At 39.0% G+C, this 18,992-nt stretch overlaps 1 protein-coding gene across 2 annotated transcripts in view; it reads left to right on the plus strand.

Moving 5' to 3' along the window:
• The window catches only part of LOC131859612 (UPF0481 protein At3g47200-like), a 34,006-nt gene extending 15,616 nt beyond the window's left edge, over positions 1-18,390 (plus strand). For both annotated transcript variants that reach the window (XM_059213571.1, XM_059213572.1), the window contains exon 2: positions 16,541-18,390. In XM_059213571.1, coding sequence (XP_059069554.1) covers positions 16,551-18,266 — 1,716 coding nt within the window. In that variant the 5' untranslated portion in view covers positions 16,541-16,550 and the 3' untranslated portion in view covers positions 18,267-18,390. The remainder of the gene's footprint in view (positions 1-16,540) is intronic.
• The last annotated feature ends 602 nt before the right edge of the window (positions 18,391-18,992 follow it).

The raw sequence follows: 18,992 nt of genomic DNA on the forward strand, positions 1-18,992 counted from the left end.
AAATGGTATTACAAAACCATGGGCTAAAACCACCCAATAAAGTAGAGTCGACCTTATCTCCCTTCTAGATGCCCTATGACATGCTAAAACACACATAAACATGTGTCCCTCCCTTTTACAGCTCATTTGTGTGTCTGATACAATTTATATTTCCTATTTCAGGAATACAAACTTTCAGAGGCCATAACTTGACAACCATGTGTCTTATTGACAAACCGTTTGAAGCACTGGAAAACTTGCAAAGTGCTCTATCACCTCATAAACCACTACACTATTTATGCCAACTTTTCAGGGTATTTCGGGGACTCTAAAGGCCTCACAATTAAATTTAAACCTTTCATTGCACCACTCCAAAACTTAAACTTTAATATCTTCAAAGCTAGTTGTGATCTTTTGACGTAACTTTACCGGAATGCTTATCTAGCCAACTAGAAGCTTCGGGGAGAATTTCACACCATTTCGTGCTCAAATGAAAACTTACTATAAATAGTAACCTCATGTGAATGCAAGGTTGAGACACAATTTTACCCAACACTCCCACTTGTCAAACACCTTGCAAAAGCAAAGGGAGTATCAACACAATAAATTAATTGCTAGGTGATGGGATGGGGTTAGGGATAGACTAGCCTAGTCTATGCTCTTGGATCCTTTCCTTGGATCACCAGGTGTTCTCTACACACCCTAGGGTCTCTAGGACTTCCTTTGCTTGAGGAATCCCTTGACCTTGCCCAATTCTACCCACCAATAAATTGCAATGCTTCTCCTAAGGTCTCACCTACTCATGAGACTCAAAACCCCTTATTATGGCTAATAAGGGCTAGGCTTGTTCTACGCCTTCCAAGGTCTTAGCAAGGTTATATCAGGTATAATTCATGGTCTTTCCACCCATTCATGTTCCCCCAAGAGGTTTCAATCCTTCAACCCCTTACCTATTTCACTATTTTGTGTTTTGCCTATAAAATAGGGCTACAAGGATTAGGACCAATTAGGCCTCCTACACGGTCCTTTAGGGCTTCCTCTCACAAACGATGCACAAACTACCCAAACTCCCAAAATGGACTTCCATTCATCTGGCAAGGGCTCAAGGATTTATTTGGTTTTGGGCCTCCAAGTGGTCATATAGTGCCTAGGGCGCATTTTTGGGGTTTTTAAAGGTTTTTGTGAGGGTTTTAAGGTCTGCCAGGGTCACAGTGAGTGTTTTGAGTTTTAGCAACCTTTTTTGGATTGGTGGAGGCTCTTCCTTCACTCCAATGGTGCTTCACACACTCCTCCACACCTCCTCCAAAGGGTGCACTCTCGTCTGACCAACCTTGCTCTCCAAGACCTCTGCAACTTGACCTTTCCTAGCCAGGCATTGTTCAGTCTCGCCTAGGATTGGGTCTTTCAATGGCCTCCCTGCATTTTCAAGGGCCCTACTTGCATTGGACTATAATACAAAGTCTACACTCTCATTCTCCATGGTTTCATGGTGGTTCCACAATGGGGAATGGAGTTATGCATCCATTTACACAAACCAGTCCAAAACTGGATAGTGACAATGCAATTTACAAGCTATTTACAAACACACTCAACCGACAAATAAAAACCTAATCTAGTTGCTCACAATGAAATTATTTACACCATAGAAGATAGTCCACATAGTTTTACATGAAAATCAATCCATTAACTTGCTCGGTAGCTTCATTCAAACTGACTGATAACCAACAAACAGTCACAGTCAAGCTTTTCTTACTTGGGTCATACAATGTCTGACATCCAACCCATTTAATTAGGGTTTTCAATTACTTATACCACATTTGCCTTGGTCGGTGTGCCAAAATTAGGGCTCTCCACTCTCAATAAGGGTCTTTTACCTATTGGGTGGAAAAGTTGCTTGACAACTTTTAAAAGTTGTCATGCAACTTTTGCATCTTTTGAGCAACTTTTCCATTGTTGCTTTTCATGACTCCTAGGCCTATTTTGGGCTATCCTAAGGACATCAACATGCCAATAAGGCCTAACACACATCTAAGGCACACTCAACCTCTCCTGCACAAGAAATCACAACAAAAATACTAAGGACCTAAAACTAGGACCTAGTGAAGAACAAATGAGCTCATGGCCCTTATTACATGTACAATGGCTTCAAAATAAGCATAACACCCACAAAACAAAGAAGGAGGAAGAGCTTGGAAGTGTGCTCCTACACCATACTCCCCCTTTGCACACAACTAAGAAATAGGAGAAGAGATGAGAGCCGGGTCTATGCCAAGATTCTTGAACTTGCTCTCCTCCACCCAAGTAGCCTCAGATATTGGTTGACCTGCCCATTTCACTAAGTGCTCCATGCAGACCTAGTTTCTGGTAGACTTCTTCACTCTTGACTCCAAAATCTCCTCTGCTATAGGCTACTTCACTTGAGGTAAGGCATTCACATCCAAGTCTTGTAGTACCTTGGCTTGGTTCTCAGTCTGCCTTGCTATCTCACCCTTGTACATGATCAGATTGGCAACATTGAAGATTTTTGAAATGGCTAAGTCTGAAGGAAGATCAACCTTATAGGCGTTCTCACCATATTTTGCCAGTATTCTACAAGGTCCTACCCTCTTCATTTGCAATTTGGTAGGCTTACCACTTTGCATCCTAGCTTTGCTCAAATGGACCATCACAAAGTCACCCACCTTGAACTGAACCTCTCTCCTTTTCTCATCCATTTTGGCCTTTAGATTTTGAGTGGATTCAAGGATGGCTTTCTTGACTTGCTCTTGGACTTCCTTGATAGTTTGAGTGAAGTCCTCTTCTTGCCCACTGTTCATCTCCAAGGTACCAAGATCTCTCAACTGACATACTCCTCTTGGATGTCTACCATAGACAACCTCAAAAGGGATTCTACCAGTGGTCCTATTCACACTGTCATTATAGGCATACTCTACTTGAGGAATGACTAGATCCCATGTCTGCCCATACTCCCTAGTTAAACACCTCAACATGTTGCCTAACACCCTATTGATGACTTCAGTTTGACCATCTGTTTGTGGATGGTAAGCTGAGCTAAATGAGAGATTAGTTCCAAGTCTCCTCCATAATGTCTGCCAAAAATGACCCGTGAACTTGCTGTCCCTATCTGAAACAATGCTTAAAGGGATTCCATGAATCCTAACAATCTCCTTAAAGAAAAGATGTGCAACATAGCTAGCATCATGTGTAGTTTTGCATGGAATGAAATGGCTCATCTTGGAAAATCTATCTACTACCACATAGATGATGTCCATACCTATCTTTGTCTTGGGAAGTCCTACTACAAAGTCCATGCTTATACATTCCCAAGGTCTATTAGGGATCGACAATGGCTGATAGAGACCAGCATTGCTTGATCCTCCTTTTTCTCTTTGGCATACACCACATTGCTCTACATATCTTTTCACATCCCTTGGCAACTTTAGCCAATAGTAGTACCTCTGTACTAAATCCAAGGTTTTGTTGACTCCAAAGTGTCCACTTAAACTGCCATTGTGTTTCTCTTGGATGAGGTTTTCCCTCATGGATCCTCTTGGTACACACAACTGATTACCCTTGAACAAGAGACCATTTTGGAGAGTGTAATCTGCATACTCACCATGGAAATGGTTCTCAAACTCCTTGCAAACCTTGTAAGCTAATGAGAAGTCTTTAGCTCCTTCATAGAGGTCCTTGAAATCTTCTATTCCTATGGTCTGCAACTGTAGTTCTTGAACTATCAACAACTTCCTGCTTAATGCATCTGCCACCTTATTAAGTTGCCCCTTCTTATGCTTGATGGTGAAGGTGAAGGATTGGAGGTATTCCATCCATTTCAAATGCCTATTGCTAAGATTCTCTTGAGTTTTAATGTAACTCAATGCTTGGTTGTCTATGAACACCACAAATTCCTTTGGAAGTAGGTAATGTCTCCATTTCTTTAGAGACTGCACTAATGCATACAACTCTAGGTCATAGGCTGAGTACTTCTTCTTTGCTTCATTAAGAATCTCACTGAAAAATGCCATAGGTCTTCCCTCTTGACTCAATACACCACCTACTACAATTCCACTTGCATCACACTCCAATGTGAATAGCTTATCAAAGGTAGGTAGGAGAAGGATAGGTTTTGTGGCTACTTCTTGCTTCAACAATTGAAATGCTTTGTCAGCCTTCTCAATCCATTTAAACTTAGTTTTAAGGCCTCCTTTTATGGTGTCAAGGACTGGTGCACATATGCCACTGAAGTTTCTCACAAACTTCCTATAGAATTATGCTAATCCATGGAAACTCCTAACTTCAGTCCCTGTTCTAGGTGCAAGCCAATTCAAGATTGCCTCCACTTTGCTTGGATCCATCTTCAAGGTTCCTTTAGACACCACAAATCCTAAGTAAACCAACTCTTGCTTCAAGAAGTCACACTTCTCTAGGTTGATGGATAACTTTTCCTCATGCAACCTCTCTACGACTAACCTCAAATTCTCAAGGTGCTCCTCTTTGGTTCTGCTATAGATGAGAATGTCATCTAGGTACACCATCGCAAACCTGCCTGTGAAATATTTTAACACCTCATTCATCAACCTCATGAAGGTGCTTGGGGCATTGGTGAGTCCAAATGGCATCACAAGCCATTCATACAATCCCTTTGTGGTCTTGAAAGCAGTCTTCCACTCATCACCCTCCTTGATTCTAATCTAGTGATAACCACTTTTAAGGTCCAATTTGGTAAAATACATAGCACCTCCTAGATAGTCCATCAAATCCTCTATTTTAGGAATAGGGAACCTATACCTTATGGTGATCCTATTTATTGCCCTTGAGTCAGTGCATAGCCTCGACTTACCTCCCTTCTTTGATGCTAGCACTACCGGGACTGCAAATGGGCTGATGCTCTTCTTAATCAGTCCTTGATCCAACAACTCCTACACTTGCCTTGCTACCTCCTTGTTTTGATCAGGTGTAAGCTTGTATGCAGCTTTGTTAGGTAGGGATGCTCCGAGAACAAAGTCTATTTGATGGCTTATAGACCTTCTAGGTGGGAGTGTTGTAGGTGCTCCATCACTCACTATGTCCTTATACTCTTGCAACATTTGCTTCACCTCCTTGGGTACTTCTGCCTGCAACTTGTCTTCTTCCTCCTTTGGTTTCACAAAGATGGCACACTTCACTATCTCCTCCTCATGTAGCAAGCTTAAGAACTCTTTACCAGTAGCCAATAAGACACTAGGTGTTCTTGAAGTTCCCTCTTCATCCTCTCTCAAGGACTGAATCTTGAAGGTCTTGCTATCCTTCTTGAATGATATGGAGTTCTCCTCTCCATCATAGATCACCTTCCTATCAAATTGCCAGGGTCTTCCTAGCAGCAGACGACAAGCATCCATAGGCAACACAACACAAAGGATCTTATCCTTATATCCTCCAATAGAAAACTCTACCCAAGTCTGTTCATTGACTAGCACACTCTGTCCTTTGTTCAACCAAGTCACCTTGTAAGGGCTACTGTGGGGTATTCTTGTGAGTTTCAACTTCCTAATTGCCTCTTTTGATATGATGTTGTCAGTTGAGCCTGTATCAACTATCACCTTGCACACTTTACCAAGAACTTTGCATCTCACTCTAAACAATGCTCTCCTATGTTTGGGTTCCTCCTTAACCGGCTGTTTGATCAAAATCCTATTGAACATCAAATTTTCTCCAATCTCTGATTCAATCTAGTCCACATCCAGTGTCTTGCTGCTTGAAGAGTCTTCATGAGCATAGGCAACCCTCTTTCCACTGTTTGATGAGGTAGTCTTGTCAGGGCATCTATATGCTGGGTGTCCCAATTGTCCATAATTGTAACACTTCATAGTTGCAAAGTAGGAGTTACCTCTGCCGATACCTCTACCCCTACTTGGACCACCTTGTGCACCTCTTCCTCTAGAATGGTCTCCTCTAAGATTGGTTTCACTGCCATGTTCAGTCAACTTGTCTTCTCCTTGGTTCCTCTGCTCATTTGACTTGCTTTGGTAACCACCTCGGTGGTTCATTTGGTCTCTACCTCTACCTCTACCCCTGTTATTAGAGTCTCCTTTCCTTTTGTTCCTCTCTTCTACCTTGACAGCAAGCTGATGACATTTTTGAATAGTAGTAGGAGTCCATAGGCTTATCTCCTGTTGAATGCTCCACTTTAGGCTGCTTAGATACCTAGCCACCTTAATAGATTCATCTTCTTGGACTTTGGATCTAAGACAAAGTTTTTGAAATTCTTCGGTGTAGGAGGTCACATCAAGGTATTTTTGCTTCAAACCCTATCTCTTCTTATGAAGTTGGACTTCATAGTCCTCTGGTAAGTAGTTCTCTTTGATCTTGCTCACCATGGCCTTCCAATTGGCAATAGGTACCTTCCCCATGCTAACTCTCTCTTCTTGTAGGTACTTCCACCATGTCAAAGTTGCTCCCCTTAATCTGGATTTGGCAACCTTAACCTTTTGAGCCTCTGTCACTCCCTCACACTCAAAGTGGTTTTCCATGCCCTCAATCCATTCCATGATAGTGTCAATGTCCATCCTTCCACTGAAAAGTGGCAATCCTTCAAAAGCTTTGGTGTTCAAAGCCTTGATAGCCTTCACAAATGGTTCTTCATTAAACAAGGGATTTGGTTCATGTATAATGTCATCTATGTCAATGGTTCTCTTGCCTTTATCCTTGGTGTCTTCACCCCAAGGTCCTTGTGTCCTCTGATCCACCACTTCCTGTAGTTTATCCCTTATCTCACTCATAGCTTCTTCAAGGAGTCTATTCTTCTCCTTCTACTCTTCTACCTCTCTTGCTAGCTCTGCATTAGTGACCATTCTGCCCTCCCCTACTGATTCACCAGTATATAGAGACATACACAGTCCAACAAATCTTTAACCTGCTCTGATACCAATCTGATGGGATGGGGTTAGGGATAGACTAGCCTAGTCTATGCTCTTGGATCCTTTCCTTGGATCACTTGGTGTTCTCTACACACCCTAGGGTCTCTAGGACTTCCTTTTCTTGATGAATCCCCTGACCTTGCCCAATTCTACCCACCAATGAATTGCAATGCTTCTCCTAAGGTCTCACCTACTCATGAGACTCAAAACCCCTTATTATGGCTAATAAGGGCTAGGCTTGTTCTACGACTTCCAAGGTCTTGGCAAGGTTATATCAGGTCTAATTCATAGTCTTTCCACCCATTCATGTGCCCCCAAGAGGTTTCAAGCCTTCAACCCCTTACCGATTTCACTATTTTGTGTTTTGCCTACAAAATAGGGCTACAAGGATTAGGACCAATTAGGCCTCCTACCTGGTCCTTTAGGGCTTCCTCTCACAAATGATGCACAAACTACCCAAAATCCCAAAATGGACTGCCATTCATTTGGCAAGGGCTCAAGTATTTCTTTGGTTTTGGGCCTCTAAGTGGTCATACAATGCCTAGGGCGAATTTTGGGGTTTTTAAGGGTTTTTGTGAGGGTTTTAAGGTCTGCCAGGGTCACAGTGAGTGTTTTGAGTTTTAGCCACCTTGTTTGGATTGGTGGAGGCTCCTCCTTCACTCCAATGGTGCTTCACACACTCCTCCACACCTCCTCCAAAGGGTGCACTCTCCTCTGACCAACCTTGTTCTCCAAGACCTCTGCAACTTGACCTTTCCTAGCCGAGCACTGTTCAGTCTCGCCTAGGATTGGGTCTTTTGAAGGCCTCCCTATATTTTTGAGGGCCCTGCTTGCATTGGACTATAATAAAAATTCTACACTCTCATTCCCCATGGTTTCATGGTGGTTCCACAATGGGGAATGGAGTTATGCATCCATTTACACAAACCAGTCCAAAACTGGACAGTGACAATGCAATTTACAAGCTATTTACAAACACACTCAGCTGGCAAATAAAAACCTAATCTAATTTCTCACAATGAAAGTATTTACATCATAGAAGATACTCCACATACTTTTACATGCAAATCAATCCATTAATTTTCTCGGTAGCTTCATTCAAACTGACTGGTAACCAACAAACAGTCACAGTCAAGCTTTTCTTACTTGGGCCGTACAATGTCTGACATCCAACCGATTCAATTAGGGTTTGAAATTACTTATACCACCTTTTCCTTGGTCAGTGTGCCAAAATTAGGGGTCTCCATGCTCAATAAGGGTCTTTTACCTATTGGGTGGAAAAGTTGCTTGACAACTTTTAAAAGTTGTCATGCAACTTTTGCATCTTTTGAGCAACTTTGCCATTGTTGCTTTTCATGACTCCTAGGCCTATTTTGGGCTATCCTAAGGACATCAACATGTCAATAAGGCCTAACACACATCTAAGGCACACTCAACCTCTCCTACACAAGAAATCACAACAAAAATACTAAGGACCTAAAACTAGGACCTAGTGAAGAACAAATGAGCTCATGGCCCTTATTACATGTACAATGGCTTCAAAAGAAGCATAACACCCACAAAGCAAAGGAGGAAGAGCTTGGAAGGGTGCTCCTGCACCACTAGGGGCCATGAGGCCCATAGAATCTGAACACCATTTGAACTTCTTTGCACTCACAACCTTAGTTAAAGCATCTACAATATTCATCAAAGTTTCTACCTTAACCAGCTTCACCCTAGCATATTTGGCCATATCTCTAAGAAAATGATACTGAACATCAATTTTTTTGGTTCGGGCATGAAATGTTGGGTTCTTAGCTAGGTAGATCACACTTTGACTATCACAATAAACTATTATTGTACCTTGTTTTATTCCAATATCTGAACAAAGTCTCTTAAGTCAAATGGCTTATTTACAAGCATGAGTAGATGCCATATACTCTGCTTCTATAGTGGACAAAGAAACCACAACCTATTGCTTACTCATCCAACTGATTGCACCACCAAATAAAGTAAACACATAAGCACTAGTGGATCTTCTACTATCAATATCACTTGCTTAGTCGGAATCCACATAACCATGAATATCAAGGGAAATTGTGTCTCCAACTAAATTACCATGATAACTCAAAGAATACTCTGAGGTACCCTTCAAATATCTAAAGACCCTTTTGACTGCATACCAATGAACTCTATTAGGATTAGACATATATCTGGAAAGACCTCCCACTTCTTGGGAAATGTTTGGTCTAGAACATACCATAGCATACATCAAAATTCCAACTACACTTTGGTAAGGTACTTTAATCATGTCTTCCATCTCTGATGGGGATGTAGGACAATCTAAAGCAGATAATTTTTTTCTAACTAAAAAAGAAACACATAACGGTCTATAATCCTTCATGTTGAACCTCCAAAAAACTTAATTCACATACTTACTTTGGCCTAGCCATAGCTTTTTGTTCACTTTATCTCTTCTAATTTCCATCCCAAGAATGTGCTTTGTAGCACCAAGATCTTTCATTTCAAATTTAGTAGCGAGCTGAGACTTTAGTTCTAAAATCATACCTTTCCCTTTACCAATGAATAACATATAATCAACCTAAAATGCAATGTATAGGAAATGATCACCTTTTGATTTATAATAAACAAAGTGATCTGATTTAGTACACTCAAATCCCAAAATCAACACATATGTATCAAATTTCCGGTAAGAATCTACATCATGTATGAGTGTTATTCATTTCTATTTATTCATATCACATATTTGTTTTCGATGATTTCCAGAGTTGCATTTGATAAGATAAGTTATAAAATCCACAATGTAGGTAATTGATTTGTTTAATAATTATTTTTAAAGAAAAAGATTAAGGAGTTTTGTTTTGTTTTTGGATTAATAAAGTTGTCTAAATAGAAAAATTAGTTACCATTGCTAAATTTGAAGGACATGAATTTCATACATGGCAAATTAAAATAAAATTATCTTTAATTAAAAAATATTTATTGGATATTGTAAGTGGAATTGTGAAAAAGATACAAAATGTAGATGACATAACAAAATGGACAAATAAAGATTATAGGGTTTCTACATTGATTAATCTTGGCTTATCCAGTGCATATTTGTATCACATTGATCTAACAAAGACATCAAAGAAAATATGGGATGGGCTTAGTACTTTGTTTGGTTTATAGGCTTCAAATGCTAAAATGTGCATAAAATAGGTTGTTTCGATTGAAGATAAAAGAGGGAGATAATATTGTTCAACACATAAGTACATTATGTTCTCTCCTTAATTAGCTTGCAATTGTAGACTCTGAAGTCAATGATGATGATACCAAGGCAATCTTACTTGGTAGTATGCCTCAAAATTTTGATTATATTGTTTTCACTTTTAACAAAATTAAATTAAAGTTTGAAAACTATGATTTCTGCTTTGGTTGATGAAGGTTGTAAAGTTAACAATATTTATTTAATTGTTGAGGAAAGTGATTTTCTTGATAAGAAGAAGTCTAAAATCTTAACAAGGAAAGAATTCACATTCTACAATTGTCAGAAAATTGGACATGTGTAGATGAATTGCATTCAGTGAGCCAAAGATCTCATTGACAGAAAATTGAAGAAAAATAAAGCTTGTGTTGTCACTGAAGGTGAAATACAATTTTATGGTGCATACAAATGTTTCATCTAATGATGATGACTCACCTTAGGATACCAAAATTGATTTAATATTTGTGCTTTAGAAAGTAGAAAAGATCCTATCAGAGATTATAGGCAATGGAGGTAGGAGGTTATCTATCATCCCAACCTAGCTTCTCACGTGGGGATGATTCATCGCATGAGAAGAATCCTCTTACATTTGTGTCTCTAAAGAAAAGAGGGGGCTTGGCATAATGTTTGTCCCTTCAACAAGCAAGAGGGGGAAATTTTTCTTGTGGGTTCACCTAAGTATATTCACATGTAATTGGTGATTTTTTGAGCACTTGAGGAGACATTAGACAAACTTGGAGGAGATGTTGACTTGTGGAGGAAAGGTGTCTCAGGTGTAGAAATTTGGTCAGTGATTTGTATAGTACAGGAGGGATTGTTTTCACAACACTTGAGGAGGCTTTACACACACTCAGAGGAGATGTAGATGTTCAAATGAAATATGTCCCAAGTGCAGCACTAGAGGAGGCATTAGACACACTCGGAGGAGATATGGAATTTTGGATGTAATGTGTCTCATTATGCATGAAGGGTGGAAACCTTTTATGTTCTCTCATGTTGTGTAGATACTTTTAGGATCTAAAGTCAACAGATCCACTAATGCAGTTAGTTCAGTGTTTCTTGGGTGAGTGAGGAGGATCAATGAAGTCGCTTCATCAAAGTCTCTAGAAGGGTTGGGTTCAAGGCCCTTGCAATGTTCCAATCTTGTTCAAATTAATGTAATAAGGGGGGAATGTTGGCATTATTACATTAGTTAGTGTCTTTAGTTTTTGTTTAATCTAAAAAATAACCACTTGGTTAGTCTTAGTGATGTAGTTATGTACTAGTTTCAATTTTGTATTGCCTATTTAAAGGCATTCTATTTGAATCAATACAATGAAATATTTTTCATTGCTCTTTTAGCTGCAACTATTATCCAAAGAACATATTTTGGGGTTTCCTTCCTAATTGGTGTTTTTGATTAAGGAAAAAATAGGTTTTGAGGTCCCTAAAACCCTATACAATAGGTTTTGAAGGGACCTGAAACCCTCAGATTTTACTAGGATTTGGAACCCACAATACAACGCTGCCAAAGGATACAAAAAAGGAAAAAAAATACCCAAAACATAGCTAAATAGGCTAATGCTAGCCAAACACCAGTGCAGCCACAAACAGAAAGAGCCAAACAAACACTCAAAAGATATTCAATACAAATCAGGCTAGCACCACAATCAAGGCTACAACATCAAACTATAGCTCATAAAAGAAAAGAACGAGGGTTTAATAGGAACCCTCAACCAACCAGCAGGTATTTTTCGGGCTCCCTTAACCTGTAACAAAATCTCCAAGAAGCTAGAAGATAGCCCGAACCTTAACCAAAAACAACCGCACTCTATACTCAACATATAATCAACATAAAATGCAATGTACAGGAAATGATCACCTTTTGATTTATAATAAACAAAGTGATGTGATTTAGTACACTCAAATCCCAAAATCAACACATATGTATCAAATTTCCGGTAAGAATCTAAGTTTTGATCTGTACTTCAAGGTACCTATGCCTCGGATTTGGGGGTCTATCGAGATCGTTTGATATTTTTAAGAAAGGCATCATGGGTTCCCTACGCATTGACTTTATCAAGTTCGCAATGCTGACAAAACCAGTTGGTCATCTTTGACCATTAATATTTCTTCACTCGGGATTCGTGTTGAGAAACGGCTTGTCACAGTTTATGTTTGTATATCATAGTACAGGCTTGTCAGTTTGCAAAGTCCAGAATGGTGTTTTGACCAGTTTGAAAAATACATCTTTCAGATTAAATGAGAAAATATGGCACAGGCGCCTGAATGTCGCGAAACTCGGTGTAACGATTAGAAAATGGTGTCAATGGATTCCAGAGGCATGTTCAAGGTTCCTGAGGTATTTTCAACGGTCAGTTGCATGAAAATGAAAAAAAATTTAGCCGGACCCACTTTTGGGCCTGACCTGACTTGCCATTTCATGTGTCTTTTAAGCAAGGTTTAAATTGTTATTTTAAATCATATGTTATATGATTTAGGTATTAAGGAGTTCAGAAGGAATGAAGAAGACTATATGTTCTCGGATGCCTATCATACCACAGATAAAATGTTAAAACAAATGGTTGATCTTCTATGGGAAAATGGCTCTCCCTATAGTTATCCAATAGTGAGTGGAAAGCAGGCAGTCCACAAGATCATCAGGCAATGATAAAAAGAAGTTAAATGAATACTGCTAGTTGTTCAGTCTATTCTATTCTATCAAAGCAATATTTCTTTCCTTAAGATCTACATATTTCATTAGAGAAGAGCGGAATTCGCTTGAGTACTATAATATGAATTATTTGCATTGATATGTTCAGGCGACTGGTAAGTTGAAAGGAATTAAAATTTTCAAGCAAAATGTATTGCCAGTAAAATGTTGAGAGGTGTTAAGGTTCCAATCTCCACGACCCTTGTTAGCATCTCCCCTGCGTGGCGTTTTGGCAAGCCATTTAAAACCCAAGCATTTTGCAGATGGCATGGAAGGTTTGGAGAAGAAGACATATGAAAACTCCAAATCAAATGCAATTCGCAGGAGTAAAACGTGTTATGGTAAAAACATTTCAAAGGTTTCTGCAATTGCAAGTAGCAGGTGTAAGCCAAATTCCAAAACTCTTCCAATGTCTTCCCCTGCTGTGGCAAATGAAAAGGATTTAGAAACTATTAAAGCAAATACAGTTTGCAAATGCAATTAGCAAATGCCATTCTCCCAGCATCCTCCCTGCGTGGAGTGGAATTTAAAAAAAGCCATATTAAAATTCCAATAAACGGTCTGACAGGTGCAGTGCTAAATTGCTCAACATTGCCAGCAATGTAAGCTAAAAGGCCATTCAAACATTTCGAAAGCAACTGCACTTGGCTGGTATAAACTAAATCACCAACCCTTGCAAGCAATCTGCGCTATAGAAATTCAGAAAATTTCAAATGCAGATCTGCAGCGTGGAAACGAAAGAAGCATTACTTTAAAATAAATGCAAATTGCCAGGTGTATGCCAGATTCTTCCCTTTGCATGGTGGAAGGAGGAAAAAAGTGGTGGCGTGGTTGGAGTGGTGTAAAGTGGGCATCTTAAAACTTCCAAACCAATGCAATTTGCAGGCTTAATGCCCATAGTCCTCCCTGCGTGATGGTTGAAAGGACATTAAATTTCAACGCAAAATGCAAGTGCCAGCATTTTTCCTCCTGCGTGGCATGTAAATGGGCATTAAACTTCAGAAGTTAATGCAATTGGCAAGATTTGAAACCAAATTCCCCCTGCGTGGTGTGAGTCTGGCGTGGTTATGAAGGGGTTTTCAAACTTCAACAAATGTTAATGGCAGATGAAGGTACCAGCTCTTCGTCTTGCGCAATGAAAATGTAATAAGGCATATAAGAAACTTTAAACTACATGCTACTGGCAAAGGCACCATGAAAACTTTCAAAAAATGCAGTCCCAGGCATAAAGCATTAATCTCACATTGGCTGGGCGGGGACAAATTTTAGTATTAAAAGCAAAGGCCCACATCACCATAATGTCAAAGCCTTGGAGGTTTTTGACACAAGCACAAGCTTGACACCCAATGGACCCCACATGTGTGTGTGCATGATTCCCAAGGCAAAAAGGCTAGCTAGTGTCCAGGTGGACCCCACGTGTGCACGGTTCTTGAGACAAATTTTGCAGAGAAATGGCGAGTTAACTGGTGAGCAAGTTCGCAGCAGATCGACGATGCACGCTGTTTCGCGAAGCGAAGGTGCTTGCCAGTCACCCATCGCAAAGCAGCGAAAGGTTAAAGAGCTTGCAATTTGTTAACTGGTGAGCAAGTTCGCAACAGATCGACAATGCACGCTGTTTCGCGAAGCAAAGGTGCTTGCCAGTTACCCATCGCGAAGCAGCGAAAGGTTAAAGAGCTTGCAATTTGAGAAAGATCAAGAGAAATAGCAAGTTAACTAGTGAGTAAGTTCGCAGTAGATCAACGATGTTTGCTATTTCGTGAAGCGAAGGTGCTCGCCAGTTACCCATTGCGAAGCAGCAAAAGGTTAAAGAGCTTGCAAGTTGACAAAGATCGGACGATGCGCGTTGTTTTGCGAAGAAAAGATGCTCGCTAGTTACCCATCGCGAAGCAGCGAAAGATGAGCTCACAAGTCCGAGTGGCAGGTGAGCTGGCGGGTCCCAGTGAGATGGCACTGACGTGGAGTTGACGTGGCCGACAAGTGGCAGTCCAATGGCGGTGACGAGGTGGACAAGTGGCAGATGAGTGAGGTGGCAAAATGTGGACCCCATGAACGAATCGCAGGTCGCCACATGGCAGGACGTAGGTTGCAAAATGGAGAAAAATCAAAGTTAAATGTAAAGTCCAGACTATGGGTGAAAAATCAAAAAATTTAAATGATGGTTCACATGAGTGATTAATTTGCCCAGGGATTATTTTTTTCCCGAAATAACAAGTATCATATACCATCAGAAAGCTTTCGAGACGAGGAATCCATTCATACAGTTTGTTTCAACATATCTCCGATATTTTGAGAACAATTTTGACGGGAGGGAAGAAGGAATATTTTTCAGTTGGGGAAAGAAGGCACTTGGCGGTTTCTGATGCAAACCTAATCTTTTTCCCTCCTCTTTTTATCCTCTTTTCTTCTCATTTGAAGGTATCACAAGAATTTTGTAAGAAAGCTTTGGCAAAATATATTTAGAGTTTTCTGGTTTTTTGGAGATCATTTTGAGTTATGTTGAATTTGATGGAGAATATTAATATACAGACCAGAACATTTTGAGTTTTGATTCATGCTGTCTTCTTGGCTGTGTGATTGGTTACCATTTTGATTAGATGATCTAGGATTGTTTAATTAAATAAGTTGCAAGGCTATCTTACGAAAATGTTTTGGGTTGTTCTCTCAAGGAGGGAAATTAAATACACTTAAATTTTCTCGTTGGTAATGAGTGATTCTGCTTGAATTTGATGGCTGGTGAGAGTTTATATATGTCAAAGATATATAGATTTAGTTAAGCAAAATGTAATGACATGTATGTAAGTTTCCTTTGTCAGTTCTTGTCCAATTTTGAATGACTTTGAGGCCCGGATAAGGCACTGGTATAGCTTGTTGCAGTTCATGACCTTCTTGTTGATCAATAAAAAATGAATACAAGTCTTTCTTTTATGTTCAGTTATGTTCAAAGTGGTAGGGTTTGCAGAGGTTGGCACTGGTTTTCTTTGTAAGTCTTTAATTGCAGCTGTGAAAGAATGATCACAAAGGGTATCCCTGCCTAAGCTAAGTGGAAGCTTAAAGTGTAGAAGATTTCTGTATAAACCTTGTTATATGTTGTCTTTTGTTTATATTTCGTGTTGTTTCTCTCCATAAGCAATAGAGGCTTGAGAATTCTTGCAGAGAGGATAAAGAAATCAGAATTTGAGAACAACACACCAGCCTTGTCAAAACCATCGATAACCCTCAAGCAGCAATGTCAAAATCTTTAAACGGTTTTAAATTACCGAAACGGTTTCGTAACTGCTTGTTGTCTAAACGTGATTATTTTGCAAACAAAACTGTAATTTTTCGTTGTTGATCATTTGCTTAATAAGTTAATTCGTTATACTGATAATTCTCTGTCATTCCCAATACCCATATGGATCAATGTGTGAGTTTTACCTGGATATCAGTCCTAAGATAATTCTTTTCCACACACTTATTATGAGTCCTAAGGTAATAAGATGCCATTGTCCCGGCAATTTTTAGTCTTTTCGAAACCATCATTCCTGGTATGCTGCTTAATTTTATGTAAATTATTTCTTTTCTGTTTAGACTGTTAATTATCATCATTTCTAAGTAAACGTGTGATTGTTTATTTGTTCAATTTTAAATTTCTGGACATTCGCAAAGTTTTTAAACTATACCTTGTTTTTCGAGGATTCCATTTTATTTTTTGTGTAGGTCAAATTGAGTACATTGTTTGATTTTCAGGGACTGTTATATGGAAGGGGAAAGCAACACAGGGGCTGTTAAAATAGATATCCATGAAAATGGTAAAGGTGAATCAAAAAGTACAATCCAAGATGAAGAGAGGGAATGCCCGTTGGAAGGGGACAGTGAAGCCAAAGCAAGGACTGATCATGTTAAAGGTAGCAATTCTTATGTGAATAACGAAGAAAATACAGAGACTGCTCAAATAGACATCAGTGTAGGTAAACAAAATGGAGAGAGGGAATGCCTGTTTGAATGGAAGAGCAAAGGTGAATCATGGATTGATCATGTCAAACATAAGTATGTAGCTAAAGAGGACCGCAGACGAAAATCATCTCCTGATGTGTCTATATATCGTGTGCCTGAATCCATAAAGAAAACCAAACGAGATGCTTATGATCCCCTGGTTGTATTTCTTGGACCTTTTCATCACAATAAACATCAGCAGCTGACTGCAATGGATGAATATAAGCTTCAAGCAGTACACAGAACCATGGAAAGGCTGCATGGTAAGACCATAGAAGATTTAGTCTCAATGGTTCGAGAGCTAGAGGAAAAGATCAGAGATTGCTATGAAGATTCAGCCATTGAATGTGATGGAGATACGCTTGCCTGGATAATGACCATGGATTCATGCTTCCTTCTCGAATTCCTTCGAATGGGCTTACCCAATTCCAGTCTTATTTTCCAGCGCGAACGACGTTGGAACATTAAAAGGCGAGAGATGGAATCAGACATTTTGAAGCTGGAAAATCAGATTCCTTTCATCGTTCTGAGAATGATAGCAGACATGGTCTATGGGTCTGGAGCAGTGAGGGCCTTAGCAGGTCAATTAAGCAGCATCGGCGGGTATTTTCAAGGTTATCCGTTTACATTCGGAGATTACGATGCAGCTCAACTACCCATCCTTATTGAAAGAAACCCATGCCATCTTTTAGATTTGTCAAGACAGGTGATCGCAGATTTCTTTACAAAATCTGTTTCTAATCCCGAGTCTCCTGATTTCTTGTCAATATATGATTCTGGTAGTGAGCCTGCTATACCAGCTAAATGTTGTGCTCGTTTTAGAGGGGCATGTTGGACGGCTGTATCAAGTTGTCTGCCACCATCTCGTGCATCTTCTGAAGTACAATATGCAAGCTTGATACCTTCAGCAGAAAGGTTGCACAGAGCTGGAATTAAATTGGAGGCATCCGTTGAAGGAAATGTCGATTTTAAACGCAGACTTTTCCGAAGCAGTACACTTTCTGTCCCTCAAATCCTTGTTGAGGACGACACGGAAATACTTCTAAGAAACCTGGTGGCTTTTGAAGAGTGTCAAATGCACGACGATTCTCCAATTAAGCGAGTAATTTCTAGCAACATGTGGATAATGGATCAACTAATTAACTCCAAAGAGGATGTTCAGCTGCTCGAGAGAGTTGACATTATCAAAAATTATCTGGGGACTGAAGATGAAGTGGCTAAATTATTCAATAATTTGTGCATCGGAATCACCAGCACTGATGATATTTCGACAAATATTAGCGGACGTTCCAAAGGCTGGGGGGATATTAGAGAACTTTGTAGAGAGAGTGAGGACTTGAGGCAGATGAGTAAAGAGTTCCAAGAGTACCGTTGCCCAAACACGTGGTATATTGTCTCTTTTGTGGTAGCTGGAGTACTATTCGTAATGACCCTTTTGCAAACCATCTATACTATGAAAAGTTATTTTCAATCCCAGTAAGTTTTTCCTTAGTGGATCTGTTGCATCTTAGAGTGGAAGATTCATGTTATTTGTATTAATTGTATAAAGAACTGTTTTTAGTACATTTATTGCATTTTAGAATAGAGGATTCATGTTTACAAGAGATTGTTCTTAGTAGATCTATTGCATTTTAGAGTGGAAGGTTCATGTTATTTGTATTAATTCTACAAATAACTAAATTTGAGACTATCTTAATATTTAGTTGGACATCCACAAATATTATATTACATATTCAACTATACGAATGTGTTTTAAGTTTGGATTGTAAATTTAATTATTCTTAAATTAATTTCTGATTGAATAAATAATATTTTAAAAAGATAAATAGCATTGATATGTTATAGTGTTTATTTTAAAATTTGTTTGTTAATAGATAATTATTATTATGAATGGTATTAGATATGGTTCAAATAAATTTTTATTTAGTCTATTATTTGATAGTTTATTTTTTTGTGTAGGCTTTTTTTTTTTAAACTTTCTTTATGTCATTATTTTAAAAGATTTTTACAATATTTACACATTAATCTTGTCTTTTAACTTTATTCTTTTTAATGGACAAAATCATGTCTTCTATAATCAATGTTGATTTGATAATAAGAATGTGCAAAAAGTTTTCTTTTTATAATCAATGTTGATTTGATAATAAGAATGTGCAAAAAGTTTTCTTTTTTAATTGAAGGTTTACAACAAGTCTTAGCCTCCAAA

This window comes from Cryptomeria japonica, chromosome 10 (genome assembly GCF_030272615.1).
Source record: "Cryptomeria japonica chromosome 10, Sugi_1.0, whole genome shotgun sequence".
NCBI classification, from domain to species: Eukaryota; Viridiplantae; Streptophyta; class Pinopsida; order Cupressales; family Cupressaceae; genus Cryptomeria; species Cryptomeria japonica.